Source organism: Vigna unguiculata, chromosome 1 (genome assembly GCF_004118075.2).
Source record: "Vigna unguiculata cultivar IT97K-499-35 chromosome 1, ASM411807v1, whole genome shotgun sequence".
Classification (NCBI taxonomy): Eukaryota; Viridiplantae; Streptophyta; class Magnoliopsida; order Fabales; family Fabaceae; genus Vigna; species Vigna unguiculata.
The window spans coordinates 16,603,271-16,625,585 of record NC_040279.1 but is presented as its reverse complement, the minus strand read 5'-3'; the positions used below and the strand labels follow the sequence as shown (position 1 = coordinate 16,625,585).

Below are 22,315 nucleotides of genomic sequence, written 5' to 3'. Positions count from 1 at the left end.
GCATAAAACAAGATTCATTACACAGTCTATCAAAAATCATCCAATTAACCCCAACTAAACCACATTCCTTAGGATTTCCCTTGAAATCCTAACTCCAACATATTCCCATTCACATAAAATTCATACTCAATTCCATCACACAGTGTAATCATGCATAAGGATCACATACAATATCAACCATCATCCTTTTAAAGCAATCAATCTAGCAATCAAGTAATCAAAACAGTAAGAAAACTAATCTTCTGCAGGGAATCTCGCTTAGGCTAGAGGGTCTCGCCTAAGCTAGAGAATTTATCTCGCTTAGGCGAGTTGCTCTCGCCTGGGCGAGACCTCGTACATTGGTGAATTAAAAGTCCTGGGCGAACTCTCGCTCAGGCTAAACTGGCTCGCCTAGACGAGAAGTCATCTCGCTCAGGCGAGTCCAGCTCGCCTAGGCGAGATTTCGCGCAGTGACAGAGGCGTTCATCTTGGTAGTTTCGCTCAGGCAAGAGCTGCTCGCCTAGGCAAAAATACCAGAATTACTCATCTGTTCTACACATGCATTCTCGCCCAGAACCATCCACCATCCAAATTCGCATACAAACAGTTTCCAAAACACAAATTAAACACACAATCACATAATTGAATCATTCATAAACACAATTTGCATGAAATTTAGTTGAAAAGTCAGCTTCCCTTACCTATTTTCGATTTAAAGCTTGGAGGAAGACAATTTAGGAGAGGGGAGCAGAATTCCTCAACCCAACCTAAGAGAATTCATCATCCAATCACACAGAAAGGATGAGCACTAGGTTAGACTTGGAATGGAAGCAGAATTTTGAGTTAAATTTCTAAATCAGACTTGAAGCTGCAAGGGAAACTTACCTAGGAGATGAGAGGCTATGAGTGGAGGCAGCAGGAGGCTCAAGAGTGACTTCCTCTCCAAAATCTGATCAAAAGTAAGGAAGGTGAGACAGAGAGAAGAACTGAGTTTGCAGAGGAAAATGAGAGGGGAGGGGGTTTGGCTTCTGTGTTTGGAAAGAGGGGTGTTGCAATATATATATATGTATATATATATATACATATATATATATATATATATATATATATATATATATATATATATATATATATATATATATATATATCCAAATGGAATTAAATTCTGAATTACAAAAAATGCGATTTCAAAAATCAAGCAGTTAGAAGCTACGCATCACAAATATGTAAACCTTTAAAACAAGCTCCTTTGTAGTTTGTATTGCTATGGAAACACTACTACACTGCACAATACTAGTCCCTATGTCTTTGATAGCTCTATCCATTGCAATGGATACCACTTTTTAATAAAAAATAGTATCCAAGTCGTGCATAAATTCAAACAAGAAGAAAATAGCAATATCACCATACCTCTAAAAATGCATTTGCAAACTAAAACCACTGAGCTTTAGATTAATAATAAAATGTATTCCAATATTAGGTATTTGTGGTTGCCTCTGTAACCACAAGAAGCAACAACTGGCGATGCTTAGAAATAACCTGATATTAATCTATAAACAGTCCATCAAAGAAGGGAAACAAAATTTTGATTCCAAACTTGGCTAAGAGAAAACGGTGTTGGGTAGAAGTTGCTTGAGCAGAGGGAAGTTGATCAGACAATCCCAAAGGAGTTACTTTTTCATCTTCCATTAATACACTCGAGGACATATGAAGAGGACTAGCATACAATCGACCCAAAAATATTTAAATAAATAGTTAGAAATCAACAAACCATAAAACTAACGCACCTAAAGAAATCACAAATAGACCATGTACACACACAACAACTGTTCACTTGTTGTAATAGCTTTAGGTTAGGTTAAGTAGCAAACCTTCGGAGCAACTATGAACACGTGAAGCAGCTGTGAAGCAACACGAACCACTAAACCTACAATCGCACAATGCAGAACAAATTTGAATGAAAGAGGAAAAGTTAGAAATTAACATGAAACTGAAAATAAAAAATCGAAAGTCATTACCAATTCGAAGTTGCGATTCACCGATGAAGATTCGAAAAAAGAAATCCACAAAAATTGGAAGGTTCGATTGAGAGAGGGCAAACGAGAGATCTCTCATTGAAGTTGAAAGAGGGCAAACGAAAGTTTTTTGAAGTGAGATTAGATAAAGAGAAGTATTGTGGACTGCTAGATTAGGCGAGAAGAGAATAGGTCACACGAGCAACACGAATCAGTACTCAAAAGGTGAGAATAAAGATATTACGAAAAAGTAAGAAAGGAAATGAACATTTCCTGCGGTTTAAAAAAAGATCTCCAAGGGGTTTAGGAAACCTCGTCTAGGTGCATGAACTAATTGGAAGGTTCGATTGAGAGAGGGCAAATGAGAGATCTTTCATTGAAGTTGAAAGAGGGCAAACGAAAGTTTTTTTGAAGTGAGATTAGATAAAGAGAAGTATTGTGGACTGCTAGATTAGGCGAGAAGAGAATAGGTCACACGAGCAACACAAACCAGTATTCAAAAGGTGAGAATAGAGATATTACGAAAAAGTAAGAAAGGAAATGAACTTTTCTTGCGGTTTAAAAAGAGATCTCCAAGAACTCCGTCTAGGTGCATGAACTAATTGAGGTTATTCTAACCTCTCCTAATAAACCTCTGTTAAAATTCAGAATTCTTGTAGTGTTAATCCTTGCTTTCCAATTCTCTTAAAAAATAAATACACCTAAAAGAACACAACATTAAAGGGCTAGTGTGATTAGATAAGTTGATTCTTTATCTTTAAAAATGAAACCATCAAGATTTTATTTTCGATTACTCATGATACTAAACAATAAAAATGTTACAAAAATCATGTTCGTATATAATAAATATACACAATAATGCAGCCGATACAATATTCATAACATAATTTAAAATAATAAAGATAGGAAACAATGGGACTTGCATGAAAAAAAATGTACAACTTTTATATAAAAAAAAAATGGAAGTGACACATGACAACCACAATTTAATATCGTTAATTATTTAAACGACGTTAGTAAAAAAATCAATTTGAACAAAATTGACAAAAAGTGGGAACGAATTAAAGAAAAAAAAAGGATTGAATTAATGTAAATAGGGACCAAAATTTTAGGCTAAATTTAAATAATTATTTTCATTTTTGTTTATAAATGTTTTCTACTTACACTTTAGGATCAATTATAATTCACCGCTCTATTATAGTTATTTCATACATTTTTATTTTGTTGTTTTTCTACATTTTATCATTATACTTTTAAATCTATATGTATGTTATTCATTTATAGAATATTATCAACACGTTCAGGCGTAAAATATTCATTTTCAAAATTCTAGTTTAGGATCATACTATTTGAGGGCAATTGATATTGTTTACTCATTTAATGTGACATCCTCGTCAACTAAAAGCATCTACCACAAAACTCCAACTTTGACTTTGGGTTCTCACCGGCTCTCTTGGGTGTGGCAACGATTAAAGTAATGGAATTCAGATCTTGTTCCCAAAATTAGACAAAACCCACCTCGCATCTCACTTTTTAGCTGATCCACAATGGAGAAATTTTCAATTTTGTTGTCATTGGTGATGCTGGGTCTGGTCATTTGTAGTGTGGAGAGAGTGGAAGCAGCTCAGAAAGCTCCTTGGAGGATTCAGACTCTCTTCTCTGTGGAGTGTAATAACTACTTTGACTGGCAAACGGTTGGACTCATGCACAGTTTTAGAAAGGCGAAGCAACCGGGTCACATCACGCGTCTTCTCAGTTGCACTGAGGAGCAGAAGAAAACTTACAGAGGGATGCATTTAGCTCCTACTTTTGAGGTTCCCTCGATGAGCAAACACCCCACAACTGGTGACTGGTAAAGTCAAATCAGTGTTTGCAAGAAGTTGAATCAACTTCAGGAGTCTAGTTTGGGATGAAAAAGAGTAGATTGGTTTTATGTGATATAGTTTTATTGAGAACTGATCTGCTATCATTGGCACTGGTTCTGATTTTACTATGTTAGCTACTGCCACTCTGGTGGTACAGTCTTGCAAAATGCCTGATGTGTTGCTGTGTGATGTTGACGTTAATCATTGCAAAATTTTGTTCGTTTCTGTTCTAGCTAATTTATTCCCGTGAATGTATATGTCTTGATTTGTGTTTGCATCAATTGGTAATCGAAACTTATGTGCTTTGGTTTGTATGAGTGTCTTTTTACTTAACTGATCTGTTTTCAAGTAGACAAGATGTCTTTTATTGAAGCATGTAGTCCAAGGATATACTATTTGAATTGTGAGTGAAGACCTTTTTTCTATTTGATTTCTGCTCCTCTGAAACTAATGCTGGGGGTTAGTTAAACTTTACGCTGCTTCTGCCTCATTTTTTTTTCACATTGAGTGTGAGTACTTTTGTATTGTTACAGGGATGTGAATTTCAATTTTTTGCCAAATAAGACACATAAATACCATATTGCAGAAGTAAATTAGTGACATCCCTTTCCTATAATAGGGTGCATGAGATATAAATTTTTGTTTACTATGCAGGTACCCTGCAATAAACAAACCTGCTGGGGTTTTACATTGGCTCAAATATAGTAAAGATGCAGAGAATATTGACTGGGTTATTATCCTTGATGCAGACATGATAATCCGTGGCCGAATTGTACCGTGGAAACTTGCTGCAGAGAAAGGAAGACCTGTTGCAGCATATTATGGGTATTCACTAATATCTTAAATGTTTAGTTAGTAATCTTTTTAGTGATATAGTGTTAATAGCTAGATATTCAAACAATGGAAGGATGTAATTAGGCTAGTTTAGCTTCATTTATGCAAAGATTATAAGAATATTAAAGCTTTGAAGATCTGGATGTTTTCATTTGACATTTTTTTTTTGAGGAGAGAGGGATTTAAAGTGTCTAATGGTATAGTTGAAAATATAAACTTCTCTAAACCCAAGCAAGAAAGACTTATTTGAACTAAGTTATGAAACTTGTCTGAATTTCTTGAAAACAGTACAGATATCTTGTATTTTTTATTCAGTGTTTAAATCTCTGGATCACCAATGAAAACATGCCATAAACAAAATAAAATTCCTTCTCTAGGTATTTAAGTGGTTGTTGCAATATATTGGCTCAACTGCACACAAAACACCCAGAACTTTGCGACAAAGTAGGTGGACTTTTGGCAATGCATATAGATGACCTGCGATCTTTGGCACCTATCTGGCTTTCAAAAACAGAGGAAGTACGGCAAGATAGGGCTCACTGGGGAGTAAACATAACGGGTGACATATATGAGAAAGGATGGATTAGTGAGATGTATGGATACTCTTTTGGTGCAGCAGAAGTTAGTTGACCCTTTAAAATGTTTTTTGTATTTAAAATATTTAAATTTCACTAATTGTTTTGCTTTTATCCTTCTCTCACTCTTTCCATTTGGCTTTTCTTATGCTGCTCACAGGTTGGGCTCCATCACAAGATCAATGATAACTTGATGATCTACCCAGGTTATGCACCCCGGGAGGGAGTTGAGCCAATTCTTCTCCATTATGGGCGGCCATTTAGGGTAGGAAATTGGTCATTTAGTAAGGCTGACCATGATAAGGATGAGATTGTTTATAGCTGTGACCAGCTCTTTCCTCAACCTCCTTATCCCAGGGAGGTATGTATACCAACATATTAATAGGAGGATACTTTTGTCGTTTAGAAAACAGATTCATATTCAAGTGACATACTTGTCTCATAGTCTTGTAGAGAAGCATAGATATTCCCTTTGATGTATATATATAAGACTCAGTATTTTAAGCCTAATGTTTAAGTCATTATACTGAATGCATCCGTACATCAGTTTTTATTTTTAATGTTTTAATGAAGCTTGAAAATTTCTTATTGCAGGTAATGCAGTTGGAAATAGATCCTAATCTACGGAGAGGACTATTTTTAAGTATAGAGTGCATAAACATTCTAAATGAAGCTCTTCTGTTACATCATGCTGCTAACGGCTGCCCTAAACCAGCATGGTCTAAATATGTGAACTTTTTAAAAAGCAGAGCCTTTGCTGAACTAACTAAACCAAAAATTGTAACTCCTGCTACTCTACAATTGAAGGAGGACACAGTACAAAAACATATTGATCATGATGATACCCGACCATATCCTAAAATCCATACTGTTTTTTCCACTGAATGCACACCATATTTTGACTGGCAGACTGTAGGGCTTATGCACAGCTTCCGTTTAAGTGGACAGCCAGGAAATATATCTAGACTTCTCAGCTGCTCTGATGCAGACTTAAAGCTATATAAAGGCCATAACTTGGCTCCCACCCATTATGTCCCTTCTATGAGTCAGCATCCATTAACAGGCGATTGGTAATTCTATGTGTATTTCAATTGTCTTATGTTTGTCTTCTTAGTTACTTTCTGTTTCTACACATGTAGTTGGGAAATAGGATTCAATCAACAAAAGGGGTTATAACATGAAATGTGCAAAGGATACATATTACAACTTCTTTTTGTTTTTTCAGAAGATTTTAAAACCAATGTAGCTAAAAGCGTTCCATCTTGATGAACTTCTCCTGATGATAAAATTAAGATTTTATCTGAAACTATATTTGCTATGGTCAAACTTGTTATCTGCCTTGATTAATTTTTTGTTTTTCAATTTCTATTTTTCCCTAATTTTTGTTTCTAGAGAAAACTGTACGCTTGCTAACATGGGGACTAGATAATGAGTAACAGATATATCTTCACAACTTTATTTAATTATTAAAACAAGTGAAACCTTCTAGACCCAAGCTGGATGCAACTATTATTAGTTATGTATTGGGCTAACTTTTGATCTTCCAAACATACTGTTCTTGGTTTAGTCCATCTGTGTCGGGTGGGACTACCATCAAACTTCATTTATTTATTTATTTAATATTCAACACTGCTCACTGTCGCAGGCCTCTGTGTGTCTGTATCTGTGTGGAACAATAAGAGTGTAGGGAATTGGAGTTTTAATCTGTAGAAAGGAAATAACAATTACTGCAGTAACTTTTTAGGAGGTCCCTAAGTGAATATAGTAGTTATAAGGCTGTCAGGGAGACTAATTGTAGGTTATTGACTGTTTGAGAGATAGAGGGAAGACTGTTAATGCATAGATGACCTGATACATGTATAGACAACTTATTTGCATAATTTGTGTATCTTTTATCAGTCAATTCAATCTTGATCATGACAACTCATGGTTTTCATGATGGTAACAAATGATGGTAAGTTTTGGTTGATCTAATCAAAGTTACTTAGTGTGTATCCGGAAAAAACAATATGAACACAATAAAGATTAAAGTCTACACAAAAGCACAAAGCGGTAGATACTACACAAATTCTAGAAGTGTTAAACATAGTCTACCCAAGATCCTGCACAAAGATTGCCAGACACACTACAAGTTTAAATGAAGTCTAGATGCAGTGTAAGACTAATGACTACTAGATGCTACACGAAGATAAGAGGTCTAGAAGACAACACAAGAAGTGGATGTGATGTATGTGTGGATATCACAAATCACACTTTTAAAGTGTTTGATCATCTTCTCACTATCAATGTTGGCTCACACATCCCAAAGATGATTCCAACCACTGGACTAAGTTCTAAGTTTGTATGCTCACTTTGGTAATTTCAATGCTATAAAGGGATTTGTAGAAGATAAAGTTGTCCTATTCATAGTAGATAAAGCACTGAATTCATTCACATAGATCAGCACACAAGCTCCAATGGTTGTATTCAAGATGACTATAAATAGAAGTTTTTCTATGTAAAACTGATAAGGGATTTTAAGAGCTTCTAGACGAATTTATTGTTGTTAATACAATAGTTTACACTATGTGCTAAATAAAAAGATCGTGTACTAGACAACTTAGAGAAAATGAACTTTGTGTGAAGCTATTTTCTAATACAAGGAGCCTTTATAGATTATATTCTATCTAGTGAGAGTTTCTTTGTAATCATTTTCAAACAACTTGTGTGACATTGGGTTTTATCTCAAGGAAAGATAAAGTGATGTGAACCTTAGGATTTTTGAAGGATCTTGAACAATTCAAGGTGTGGAGAACTCAAACCAAGGAAAGTGGAAGAACAATGGTAGAATCATGAGGCTCATGAGTAATGGCTTGAAGCCTGTTTGGTGGAGCTCCAAAGGTGCGTGAAGAACTCTATGGCAGCGGAAATTGGATGAAGGAATGGAGGCAAGTTGGAAGGCACTTGCAAGCAATGGAAAGTGAGAGAGGTGATAGGATTTCCTAATCTATGCTAGCCTAAGGAAGGTGGCTAGAGGTAGAGAGAGGAAATCTCTAGAAAGGGGTGACTCTCAAAGGCAATAGAGGGAGGATTGCTCTCAACTCAAGTAGCATCTATTGCATAAAATTTCAAGAGTGTCTACAAATGAGTGAAATTTTGGCTTTTATATGAAGTCATTTACACATGAGAAAGGAGAGCCACTGGATGGAGTGGGCCTTGATCTTGGCTTGAAGAACAAGAAGGATTCTTAGCCTTTAGATGTGATGACCAACCTTAGTCAAACCATGAAGCAAAGGAGCCTCCTTGTCTTGATAATCTCGGCCATGTATGAAGAGAATTGGGCCGAGCCAAATTTGAACCCCATCCTATGTTCCTTTCATGTCTTATGTATTATTGGAAAGCAAAGCCCAAACAATGATCCAATTTAAATCTACACTACTAGATTTACATGCACTTCTTCAAGTCTTTGTGATCTCTTTGGCCCATTTGAATAATGTGTGAAGCCCATTGAATTTGTGATCATCTAATGGGAGGCCCTTTTGAATCTTTTTCATCATTGATCTTGTAATTGGACCTTTTAATGTGCTTGGGCTTGGACTTGAAGGTGCAATTAGGCTTGGTGGGGTCACATCACTGTTGAAGAAAACTCTTAGAGAACATAACTTGTAACCAATTGAAATAGAAAATGGATTGAAGATTAGAAAATTAATAGAACACTACTTTTTGTGATGAATCCCAAAGGATACGTGCAAGAATATTTGTCACTTGAGAAAGCTTCACAAATTTTCTCAAGATAAGAACCAAGGAAAAAAAAGTAAAATTTTTGACTTTCAAAGTGAACTCATACCGAATTCCATTCAATTTTCAAAAGTGATTTTACAAGGAGAGGCCTTCCTTTTATAGAGATAAGGATCAACCTAGGGGAGAAGAAGACACAACTTGAGGTTGTTACGTTTCTCGGTTAAAGAAACTAGTTTATCAGCACACAGACACACAAAACGTAAAGACACATTCTAAACCAAAGGAAATACTTTGATTGCTAGATTGTAGCACACAAAGTATCCTATACACGGTTTCCAGGGACAACATGCCCTCTCTACACAAGACAGCACAATCCTGTTCACTCCTCTCAACAAAACAAAACTCATCCCCTAACCCAGGCTACCTCTCCCTATATATAGACTTTCAGCGAAAGTCTCTTTCCCCCTCCAACCACCTGATAACCACCTATAACAACCTATTTTCTAATAACCTTCCTCTTAACATATACATTCATGGTCCTATCATTACTCTCCGCTGGCTGGACAACCTTGTCCTCAAGGTTGAAGTCTGGGAACTAATCTTGCATGGTTGCCACATCCTCCCACGTTGCTGCCTCTGATCGCCCTTCTTGCCATTCAATGAGAAATTGCGGTACTGGTTCTCCATCCTACAAAATTGTCTTTCGATCTAGCACCTTGGTGGGCAAACAAGTTGAAGATCTGTGCTGTAAGTCTTCTGGTAGTTCTTGCTCCACATGCTGAGTCCCCCGTACAACTAATTTTAATTGGGACACGTGAAAAACTAGGTGAATGCGAGTTGTGTCGGGTAGTTGTAACCTAAATGCCACTGGTCCCACCTGTCGAAGTACTTTAAAGGGACATAATATCTAGCTGACAATTTCAGATGCAGTCTAGTTGGCATCGAAGTCTGTCTATGAGGGCGAATCTTCAAGTACACTCAATCTCCAACCTTAATCTGAGAGGGTTTTCGTTTTTTATTAGCAAATTTTGCCATTTGTTCTTGTGTTCTGGACAAATGGTATCTGAGTTGTTTGAGAGCCTCATCATGGTTCATCAACTCTTGAGCCTCTGTTTCCATTGCTGTTTCACTTGGGACAAAACGAGCTAGGGATGGAGGTGCTCTGCCATACACAATCTCAAAGGGGGTGCATTTAGTTGCTCCTTAAAACTGGAGTTATACCAATATTATGTCCATGGTATGAAGCTATGCCAAGTCTTGGGTTCTTCTGAACTAAAACACCGAAGGTAGGTCTCCAAGGTTCTGTTTAACACCTCTGTCTGGCCATCCGATTTCGGGTGATAAGCGGTACTCATATTGAGTTTTGTGCCTTGCAACCTGAATAGTTCTTTCCAAAAGAGGCTGAGGAAAGTTAGGTCCCTGTCACTAACTACGGATGAAGGAATGCCATGGAGCTTGACTATCTCCTTCACAAAAATTTATGCGATGGCTTTAGCGGAATAGGGATGTTTGATAGGGATAAAGTGCCCATATTTGCTGAGCCTGTTCACGACCACCAAGATAACATTATAGCCGTTAGATTTAGGGAGACTTACAATGAAATCAAGGCTAATATCTTCCCATATAGCCTGTGGGATGGGTAAGGGCTGCAGCAGCCCTTGTGGGGACGAAGCTAGATATTTGTGTTGCTGGCATATCATACATGCTGCCACGAACTCGGTGACGACCTTCTTCATACCTACCCAATACAAGGATTGGACTAGTTTTCTGTATGTGCGGAACACTCCCGAATGTCCTCCTGTTGGAGTCATGTGGCATTCAACTATCAACTTTGGAATCCAAGAGGAAGTAGCTGATAGGACTAGCCTTCCTTAGTAATGTAGTCATCCATGCTCCAAGGTAAAAGGGGGTGTGAATCTGCATTAGCCTCCAACTCTTCTCTAATCCTTTGTAAAGTTGGATCCCCTTCCACTTCAAAACTACCCCCAGTTGCTTTTCCTTTTCTGTTACGTCTTCAAACTTTCGAGATAAAGCATCTACCACCTTATTAAACGTACCTGTCCTATATATGATATCAAACTCAGCCCAATAACTTAGCCAACCAATTCTGCTGGTTCTGGGTTGTAATTCTCTATTCTAAGAGGTACTTTAGGCTTCTTTGATCAGTATGAACAATAAATCTTTGCCCAAGCAGGTAGGGCCTCCAATGTTGAATGGCTAAAATTAGAGCCATCAACTCCTTTTTGCATATCGATTTTGCCAATGAGGAATTTGATAAAGCTTTGCTGAAATAAGCAATGGGACACTTGTTGTCAGACAACACAACTCCAATCCCATTTCAGACAGTGTTAAAATTGGTGCAGTTGTAATAGCTTCTTTGAGGGCTTGTAAGGATTACGTACTTGTGGGAGTCCATTCAAAATTCCCCTTTTTGAGGAGATCCGTCAGTGGCCTTGCTGTCTTGCCATAATCTCGGATGAAACATTGATAATATCCCGTGAGACCCAAGAATCCCCTCAGTGCTTTGACTGTTGAAGGGATAGGCCATTGGTATACTACAACCATTTTCTCGTTATCCATTTCCACTCCTTTCCCTGATGACATGTCCCAGATATTGAATTTGGGTCTTCTCAAATTCGAATTTCTTCTTGTTTGCAAAAAAAATGTTGCTGCAGTAGTGTGTGGAGAACTTGCTTTAGCTGAATCACATGTTCTGCCCATGTCTTGCTATATACTAGTATATCATCAAAGAATACTAATACACACTTCCTCAGATACTACTGTAAAATGGTGTTCATAACACACTGGAAAGTGGCAGGGGTGTTGATGAGCCCAAAGGGCATACCAGAAATTCGAAATGCCCCTAGTGAGTGTGGAACGTTGTTTTAATAATGTCTTATGTCTCCATTCGAATCTGATGATATCCAGCTTTAAGGTCCACTTTAGAAAAGGACCTAGCCCCATGTAATTCATCTAATAGTTCTTCTATCACTGGTATTGGGAATTTGTCAGGGATGGTGGCCTTGTTTAATGCCCTGTAATCAATGCAAAATCTCCAACTACCATCTCTTTTCTTCACTAGGATGATAGGGCTTGAATAGGGGCTATTACTGGGTCTGATGATCCCCTGTTCTCAATATCTTTGAAACTTGCTTTTCAATTTTTGTCTTCAACATATGTGGGAATCGGTAAGGTCTAACATTAATCAGATCTATCCCCCCGCCTTAAATGGGATTTTATGGTCCATGTGCTTGTTAGGTGGTAACTCCTGCGGCTCCTGAAAGACCTCAACACACTCTCTCAAAATGATATCCAATTCTACCTGTTGTTCTGGGTTAATTTCTCTTCCAGACCTTCCTTTTTTTCTAGTTCTGTTCTTCCCAACTCCCATGTTAATGTGATAGCTTCTATCTTAATATCTTTCAATAATGCTTCTGGAGAAATAACCCTTTTTTTCAAGGTTGGGTCTCCCTTAATCTGCACTTTGTCCCCTTTCTCACTAAAGCTCATAGCTAAGGTTTTCCAATTAACTTGAACCTCTCCTAATGACGCTAGCCAAGTGACCCCAAGAATTAAATCTACACCTCCTAGTTGGAAGAAATAAAACATTTCCTCCACCACATGATGCGACAACATCCTCTCGTGAGCTTTCGATGGCCATCTCCCAAAAACACATTGTAGGGTGGCATTGCTTCCACTAGCAGACCAAGTTCAACCACCAAATCTGCTGAAATGAAATTGTGGCTTGCTCCACTATCAATTAAGATCAAAACCTTCTTCTTGTTCAACCATAGTTGTAATTTCATTGTGTTCGTTTGAGTCAGCCCCCAGCTGAAACAAAGATAGTTCCATGTGCTTTTGCTCCATCTCCCCCTCTTCTCCCGCTTCGCCTGCCTCCTCATCTTCAGCCATGATTAGGACCCACACATTCTTCTCTGGGCATCGGTGTCTCGAGGTGTAAGCTCCCCCACAATGGAAGCATCTCCCTTCTTCCCTCCTCCTAATGTACTCTGGGTATGAGAGATTACACACTCCTTTGCTCCTCACTCCCCCTACTGAATTTCCTCAAATCCTTAAGCCAACCGAGTTCCCACCTTCCTCTTTTTTGGTTGTGCTAACGTTGTTGGAAGTCCCTTGAGAGTTTCCCGTTCCTTTGAAAGTTTATGTTCTTGATATGGCTCCCCCTTCCTTCTTGATACCAAAATGAAGAATTGTTATTTCGGGATGCACCTCCTCCTACCGTTCTTGATTCTTTCGGCACATCTTCCACATCTCTGGTTTTTTCCATTGCTCTTAATAGGTCCTATTATGGGGCCTGATTTGACTTCTAATTTCACTTCGCAGACTAGCAAAAAAATATCCCAAGAGTTGTTCTTCCGACACTTCTGAAGTTTGTGACACTAACACCTCAAATTCTTGAACATATTCTTCCACTCCCCCACTCTGCCTTAAAGTTGCCAATTTTTCGAAGAAAAAACTCCTTTCTTTTCCCCAAAATCTCCTGATCAGTGCCTCTATCAAATCCTCACACGAAGGATTCTTGACCTTTCTTTTCCAGAATCTAAACCAATGGTTGGCACCTCCTTCCATACTGATAATTGCCAGGCAAAGTTTTTCCTTTGATGAAATGTTTTGAATTTTGAAGAACTTCTCTGCTCTTGCTATCCACCCCATCGGATCAACCCCTTCAAAGGTGGGTAATTCCACCCTTTTCATCCAATACTTATGACTTTCCTGCTCTTCCCCCAGACTCTTCAACTTTTTCTTCTCTCCTTCCCTTTCTTCCTCCATTCATCGAATTCTCACTTCCTTCTGAGTTCCTTTCGTGATTCTTGGATTTTCGCAACATTTCTTTAACTTCTTGCATACTTTCTTTCAATTCTGCAATCGCCTTGTCTTGATTGCTAGCCCACCTTTCCATCGCATTCATTCTGCCTTCCATTATCCTTCCTCTTCTTGGTATCCGGCTGGTCGGACCAAATGTTACGCTTCTCGATTAAAGAAACCAATTTATCAGCACTCACACACATAAAAAGTGTAAAGACACACTCCAAACCAAAGGAAATACTTTGATTTTAGATTGTAGCCCACAAAGTATCCTATACACGATTTCTAGGGATTACGTGTCTTAGACAGCACAATCCTGTTCACTCCTCTCAACAAAACAAAACTCACCCCCCTAACCCAGGCTACCTCTCCCTATATATAGACTTTCAGCGAAAGTCTCTTTCCCCCTCCAACCACCTGATAACCACCTATAACAACCTATTTTCTAATAACCTTCCTCCTAACATATACATTCATGGTCCTATCAAAGACACTTAAGAACACATATTCTAGAGTTAACCCACTTAATCTATTTAGTTAACTCCTAATCTAGTTTAACACGGTAGTTTCTTGAAATTAGGAATGACTCATGATGAATCCTTCAAGAGTCACACAAAAGGCACCAATTTGCTCTTCAAAAGGCTCAAGTTGGCTCTTGAAATTGTGAAGGGTCAAGTAAAAAAGTTATAACCAATCATGTGCACTTGAAAGTGACATTGTGTTGGTCAAAAGCTCTCCAAAAGACACCCCAATCTTTCAAATTCGGCTAAGCTTCCTAGAATTTGCTTGGATTATACAATATTCTAAGAAAATCATAGAATATTCTATAATCTAGGAAATCTATCAATTTACATGTCTTTTTATTTCTTCTTCTTTATTTTTTTTTGTCATGCTTCTTGTCTTTATTCCTTTATGCTTATCTTCTCTATCTTCAACAAGTTCTTCCTCATCCTTATTTACATGACAAAGGGATAACCAAGAGTGACTTTGTATACTCAAGGATAACAAGGAGTGGCTTTGTGTACTCATGTGAACTAGAAGTGGAGATGTATAATATTGTAATCAAGTTTGATTAGTAAACTCTTTTACATTTGTAAAGGTGATTAGGACGTAGCTTAGGTTGAGGTGAACTGGTATAAGAACCAAAAGAGCTATATTATGTGTCTATTGCTCGTGACTAGCTCTTGGTTGTCTTAACAAACATCTTATGAAAATATTGTGAACTATACCAATTGATGAGCCCCATTGGGCCTCTAATTAACTTATTACGAAAAGTTTTCTAAATGTTTTATAAGTTCTATTCAACTTCAGCTTTTGTAACTAACCTGTTATTCAGAGGCCAGGTATCTTATACTTGTGCGTAGAACGCAGCTCTACTGTGTACGTCTCTGTATTGAGTGTCTTTATCTCTAAATTGTATAACATTGATATTGATAAGAGCAGAGATTAACTATTTGGAATTATAATTGCTTATTTGTCTCTCATTTGAGTCACAATCTATTACTCATCGGTCTTTCGTTTGATGTTGCCAGCTGAAATAGTATATCTTGCTCCAGTACACAAATGCACAATTATGGAGATCCTATCACTTTTGGATATCTATTTAGACAAAGTATTTAAACTTTAGGAAAAGAAATGAATTTATCTGTTTTATATCAGGTATCCAGCCATTAACAAACCAGCTGCAGTTCTCCACTGGCTCAATCATGCAAATATCGAAGCTGAATTCATAGTGATTCTAGACGCTGATATGATAGTGAGAGGCCCCATTACCCCATGGGAATTCAAAGCTGCACGCGGCAAACCTGTTTCAACTCCCTACGAGTAAGCTTGTGAATTCAATTTATCATTGTAAAACCTATCATTGGAATTGTTGGCATCAATGTATTGTTGTGGATGCCGTTGTTTTTCTGGGTTTTTGTCTTGGCCTTTCACTTGAAGTATGATGATTCATTTGTTGTTTATATTTTATTCTTTACATGCTAGCTATCTTATTGGCTGTGACAATGAGCTTGCAAAATTGCATACAAGCCATCCCGAGGCTTGTGACAAGGTTGGTGGTGTAATCATCATGCATATAGATGATTTGCGAAAATTTGCTTTACTTTGGCTGCATAAAACTGAGGAGGTTCGGGCTGACAGAGCTCGCTATGCCAGAAATATAACAGGAGACATCCATGAATCTGGTTGGATCAGCGAGATGTACGGTTATTCATTCGGTGCAGCAGAGGTATACTGTTTTTATATTTTCACAATTCGTACTCAGCATAGCTGTTCGTTCATAGAAGCACAAGCACGGGAGCCAACAAAAAAAAATCAAAATGCTGTATTGAAATTTTATATGATATAATTTGCACATGGTTTCGTTCTGAACTTTTGATGCTTTATGAGTGTTCACATGATTATGCTGCATACCTTACAGTAGATTGAAATGATCTTCGAATTTCTTCCCCCATAATACCCTCATTAGATTATGAACAGGTTTCACTGTATATAACCTGTAATGCTGTTGATGCAGTTGAAATTGAGGCATACTATAAACAAAGAGATTATGATATACCCAGGATATGTTCCTGAGCCAGGAATCAAATATAGAATTTTTCACTATGGATTAGAATTCAAAATTGGGAATTGGAGTTTTGACAAGGCAGACTGGCGAGAAGTGGACATGGTTACCCGATGCTGGGCCAAGTTTCCAGAGCCACCAGACCCATCAACACTTGATCACAATGATGAGGAAAATTTACAGCGAGATTTTCTCAGTATAGAATGTGTGAAGACACTAAATGAAGCATTGCGCTTGCATCATGAAAAAATGAATTGCCACAAAGATGGTTCCATATCCGAATTAAAAGCCATAGAGGAAAATCGTAAGTCAGCAAATTATTCTGAGGAAATGATTAGTGTTCAAAAAGATGGGACAGGGATACCTAGTTCCTTCAGGGTTTGGGTGTTATTTTTATGTGCATTTTCTGTATTTGGCTTCTTGGTCGTAGTTTTTTTGGTGCATTCTAGTCACAAAAGAAAAAGAATGAAAATGAAACACCATAGAACCAGGAGAAGAAACTTGTAACCGAAATAGATGGGCACATAACTTGAACCGCCTTGCCTCTTTAATCGTTTTGCTTCTCTTATTCTTATTGCGTAAAGCATGCAGGTAAAGAATTTAAGACTATCCTGCAGTGACGTGATTGAAGGGTATAAGTTATATTACTGGGGAGATTTTGGCTTCATTCCCATAGAGGATGATAATATGAACGTTTAAGGACCTCTCATTTGGACAGGCTTGAGAGTGCTTATACTATTTGTACCCAAAATTCATGAAAAGATTAGCAACATGGAATGAGAGAATCAAATCCTGCACCTTCGTTGTTGAAACAGGTTGGTGTTGGACTGCGGAGTAGCTGATTAAAGTATTGTATGATTCACTCAATGCAAAGGCATTTGATGAGTTGTGAATTGTGAGTCTTTTGAATCATTGTTGTAACCTTGTATCCCTCACAACAATACTTGTAAGGGATTTGTAAAATAGTGTTATATGTCTGCATCGGCCACCGATTATTCTAGGTATTCTTACATCAGTGCTAACAAAAGTTACAAATTCACATTGTGTGCCACCAAAAAAATTAACATTTGGATTAAGAAGTAATTTTGTTTACACAATGTCTCACCTACTCTTTAATGTTTTGTTGGTTGGGATTACCGAGAGAATGGGAAGGGAGAATGGATTTGAATTTAGAAAAAAGAGAATGAAAAGGAGTGTAAAGTTTATAATCGATTTGATTGATATGATCTAATAAAAATTCAATTCACTAATATAATGAAGGTTTAATTATTGATTTAGTTTTCTAATTTGTTATTTTTGTTCATTTTAGTTCTCTTATAATTTTTTGGTTCAATTTAGTTCTCTAATTTTTTTAAAAAGTTCAATTTGGTCATTTTCGATAAGTTGATGTTTAGCATCATGTTCATACATGTCACATGTCAATTAGAGAAATTTTCATATAAACTTTTCATCTCTTTTTCTTTAAATGATAAATTCAATCCAATAAAAATATCTAAAGTCTTGCACTTCACAAAAATCACCATAGATACATCCATAAAAAAAGGTTATCAAGTTATATTCATCCGGAATGCTAATTACTTTCTCAAATGTCCAATTATAACCATTTTTCTAACCATAACATCACATAATAACAAGACAAAGATTAGTTTCCCCTCTACCAAAAACTTAATCCAAAAGAGCACTTCACAATTTTTGCTATGGATTCATCCATCAAATATGTTATCATCTTAAAACACCACCAAATTAATGAGTTTTACATTCAGAAAAAGAATATTAATTTTTTCTCCAATAACATAAAAAGAGAAAGATAACTTCCTTTACCCAGAATTCTTGTAACAAATCTTCCCTTGTCCTTGCTCTAGCTTCCGCAAAATATCCCCATACTGAAAAAGTCTTCTCCTCTATTTCTCTCACTCTAAAAAACAAAACAAAAAAATTTGTTCAACGAATCTATTTTCAAGAAAGCTAATTTACTTTTGTGCTAGCCAAGATTTGAACTCACCATTACAAATAATATCTACACTACACAATTGACGCATTCAAGAAAAATTATAAGTATATAAAATATAAATCATACCAACTGCACATACTAGGAATCAAATACATGACCTCCAACCCATAACAAGACTCTAACCAACTGTGCAACCTTTTACTGCTTTATTAATTTAAATAATGCCACTCATGTCAAACCCACCATTCTTGATATATATATATATATATATATATATATATATATATATATATATATATATATATTTGGGTCTTACGCATTGAGGGGTGAAGCTAGATTAAAGAAATTAGGAACAAACCTTCTACAAAAGCTTGTCAAACCATGGAAATTCCTAATTTCTCCCACATTTTTTGTGATAGGCCATTCTTGAATGAACTTTATTTTCTCGAGATCCACATTAACTTGTTGCTTATTGATAAGTCCCTAATCTAATGAGTTTTTCTTACCCAATAACATTGTTTTGGGTAGGTATAGGTGGTTAATTATGAGTCATTAGCTTAGAATTAGTCAAATTAGGATTTTAGTCTAGTTTTATAGAGGTAGTATAATTAGGTGTTTTTAATAAATTCTTTACCATAAACTAACAACAAACTAACAGTTCGAATGGCTGGGGAAGCTTAAGCAGAAACCCTAACATTGCTAAGGATGATGGAAAAGGCATTGAACACTAACGGAGGAGGTGCCGTGAAGATGGAACCCTAGTATGGCATGTGATGAAGATGTGACCACCTCATCAAGTTCCAAGGAGGCCAATCCTAGGAGGATCACTAGGAGCATGACAAAAGGGAAGACATTATCCTCTCTATCTTTATTTTGCATTTCTTTAGTTTCAATTTCTTGAAGTTGGTTGTGGTTGACTATTTTGAGTTGACTTGTTGACCTTGACTTAAGGGTGGACTTGTTGACTCAAGATTAGCTTAACCTTAAACCAACATGCTAATAAATTCCTTAATTTGCTTTTGTAGGAATAAGAAAGGAGGAGGACCACATAGGAGACACTTGGCGTCCTAAGGAAGAGAAAGAAGGAACAAGACTTTCTAGAAGGGGAGGCCCACATGCCTTGGACACCAAGTCTTTTAGAATGTTCTAGAACCCTCCTTTCGGAGCCTTGGCCATGAAGACTTTCCACCTAGATGGCTTGGACGAAATTTCACCCATGTGCACCCTATGTTGACCTACTTTCTAGAACATGCTAGGTTTCTTTTGTAACCTTCTACTTTGTTATTTTGCTAAGGGGCCCCTAGACTTGTCTATTTAAGGGGACCTCTAACACTTGTACAAGGGTTGAACATTTTGGAGAAATTAAACACCTTTGTGTATCAACCATTGTGAGAGTCTTTATCCTTAGGGAGTGGAGTTCTTTTAAGCCTTATCTTGAATCTTGATTTAAGTGGCGACACACATCCACTCATCTTCAAGGTTGCCATGGCTTCTCACATTTTTATCATTCCTTTCCTTTCCATTTTATGCTTTCTTCTTCCTTTTTGTGTGTGATTTGGGTTTTACTCTTTTTATGTGTTGTTCACTCTTATTTGTTTTGAATCAATCCACACTACAAAAAAAGTTTTTTTATTAGCAGTTGTTTTCTGACAGAAAATAAAATGCTACTAATATTTACGTTTCTGTTAGTTTTATTTGATTGTCACAATTTTTAATGTTATTTTAATTTTATATAATTAAATTTTAATTTTTTTAAATTGAGATGTTAAATTTATATAAAGCAAAAGCCCATGTCTGTTTCACTTTAAAGTGTCCAAACCAGTTTTCATTGAGAAATGTTGCGGAGGATGTTACCTTCGAAGATGAAAACCAACGACATCATTCGAGCTTTACGTTTTCTACTGTAGATTCACATTTTGAAGGTAGAGTTTCTTCTTTCCGTTCTAGTTTCTTCTTTCCATTCCTCTATCTCTATTTTTGGAACCCTAAACCTATTGATTCTACTATTAGTTTGCTCTATTCATTTTAATTAGCATAAGGTCTCTTGATTTAATGGAAATTTTTGTCGCGGTGGAAGGAAAATTTGTGGAGAATCGATCTGGAATTGAAATCGTACAAGGTTGAGCTCAAGAAGCAGTTACTCGTTGGAACATTATTGAGGTATTTATTTATGTTCTTCATTACTATTTTGGATCATGTATTAATGATTTCTGAAGTTAGAATTCTAAATATTGTGCAATCGAATAGAAGAAGTTATTGATTTTTTCTCGCATTCTTCTTAGGTTATTAATGTTGTAATTCTTCTATGGCAATTCAATTCTTCTAGTATTTTTGAATATTGTAAAAGATTTCTTTATTGTAGGGTTAGTTTCGGAAGGAAGGGTCCAAATATTGTGTTTTTGATAATGGTTCATTCCACACTGCTATAGTTTCTCTTAATTGTTGAGGCATATGTCAAAAAAAATGTTTTCCTCTGATTGGACACAATAATGGTTATATGATATGAAATTTCTTATTGGTTTGCAAATTTTTTATAATATTTATTTTATCAGTTAGTGTTCTTACCTTAATCTGCAATAACTGAATTATGATTTTATGCTCTTTGTTGGGTTCTTTGTTTTATCCTAAACCTAAGGAAGCAAGTGATGATTTAGAGTGTTGACTTCTTTCAAGTTTTATCTATGCGTGCTTCTTTTTTATCAAATTTCTATATTGCCACATGTCCTTGACCTCATTAAGAAACTCAATATTTAAAAATCCTGTGAAAGTTAGATGATATTTTGCAATTACAAGCCTTTTTTTTTGTATATATCTGTAGAATCTTTTTTGTATATCCTCTTTGAACTTTCTTCTCTTCTCTCCAACTCAGAATCACCCACTAGTTTTGGACAAACACAAGTGCATCAATGTAGATTTCTCTCCCAAAGGTTAAAAGAGTAAGAATCTCAATGCTTCTCATACTAAATTTTCACTATTATTCTTATTTCTACTCTCTGATGCTCCTCATAATTATAGATACAATGTATTTGTTCTAGAGAATTTTGTTATATGTATATAGATATATATTACACACTCTCTCTGGATTTTTATATTTCTTATATGTTTGGTTGGCTACTCTTTAGAACAGTCGTTTAAGTTAATTAATGAATGCAATCCCATTTGTTCTCGTGTGCTTCAACCTTCACTGCACATACTCACGTACCATGCCTTTCCATCACTCAAAAACTGTTTTTCTTTTTCATGCTTCAATACTAATGCATATCTTGTGTGTCTTTTTCCCACAAATTACAATCATTAAATTCATTTTCGTTGTCATTTGATTGAGAGCATATAGTGTCACAAAGTACACACTTAATTATTTCTTCTATTGTTTCTATGTATGTGTTTAATAGAGAGAATATTTTAGATTTAAAGTGAATGTACTTGACTTGAAAAAAAAGAGAACTTTGGCGGTGCATATCTTTCAATGGGACATATTTATAGCTTCAGATCCATTCTGGATTTGAGGAATCAATTTGAAAAGGAAAATCACCATATATGCTATATGTACTTTGCTATATGACAAATAAAATACACTGTCAATTATTTAAGAAAGTTGCACAGTTTATCAACATGACTTCTAAGTATATAGCATGGTTTTCATAAAAAAAAATTACAGTATATATTAAGTTTTGTAATTAAAAAGTAAATACATAAAATGAAAAATAAAAATAAAAGTACAAGAAAAGAAAATATTGGTCCTTAAATATGTGTAGTGAGACCTCATTAAGCAATGCCATGGTGATAGTTTGTGGTATTTGACTCCATCACTGTTTGAATAAAGATGCACTCCAATGTTTTTCTCATTCTCTTATAGAATTTGAAATCAATCAAATCATTATTTATTTTCTTTAATTCAAAAGATTAAACATTGATAAAAAAAGCAAGGATTTTGTGATTAATGGTTTCATATTTTCTATTACTGCAATAGCTGAATTCAATGC

General features: G+C 36.2%; 1 protein-coding gene across 2 annotated transcripts; it reads left to right on the top strand.

Annotated features, from left to right (window-relative positions):
- The first annotated feature begins 3,389 nt into the window (after positions 1 to 3,389).
- Positions 3,390 to 17,385, top strand: LOC114185362 (peptidyl serine alpha-galactosyltransferase-like). Of its 2 annotated transcripts, none has more exons than XM_028073043.1 (8): positions 3,390 to 3,846; positions 4,514 to 4,684; positions 5,071 to 5,314; positions 5,429 to 5,629; positions 5,863 to 6,338; positions 15,475 to 15,639; positions 15,802 to 16,045; positions 16,334 to 17,385. In XM_028073043.1, the coding sequence occupies exons 1-8, from the start codon at positions 3,542 to 3,544 to the stop codon at positions 16,886 to 16,888; spliced, it is 2,361 nt and encodes a 786-aa protein (XP_027928844.1). In that variant the 5' UTR covers positions 3,390 to 3,541; the 3' UTR covers positions 16,889 to 17,385. The 2 variants fall into 2 exon arrangements, with proteins under 2 accessions (XP_027928844.1, XP_027928853.1); XM_028073052.1 differs by having other exon boundaries at positions 3,560 to 3,846; positions 4,609 to 4,684.
- The last annotated feature ends 4,930 nt before the right edge of the window (positions 17,386 to 22,315 follow it).

Coding starts and splice junctions, on each gene's coding strand:
- LOC114185362 (XM_028073043.1), top strand. CDS start 3,542: ATGGAGAAATTTTCAATTTTGTTGTCATTGGTGATGCTGGGTCTGGTC. Junction 3,847..4,513: donor CACCCCACAACTGGTGACTG/GTAAAGTCAAAT, acceptor TTTACTATGCAG/GTACCCTGCAATAAACAAAC. Junction 16,046..16,333: donor ATTCATTCGGTGCAGCAGAG/GTATACTGTTTT, acceptor CTGTTGATGCAG/TTGAAATTGAGGCATACTAT.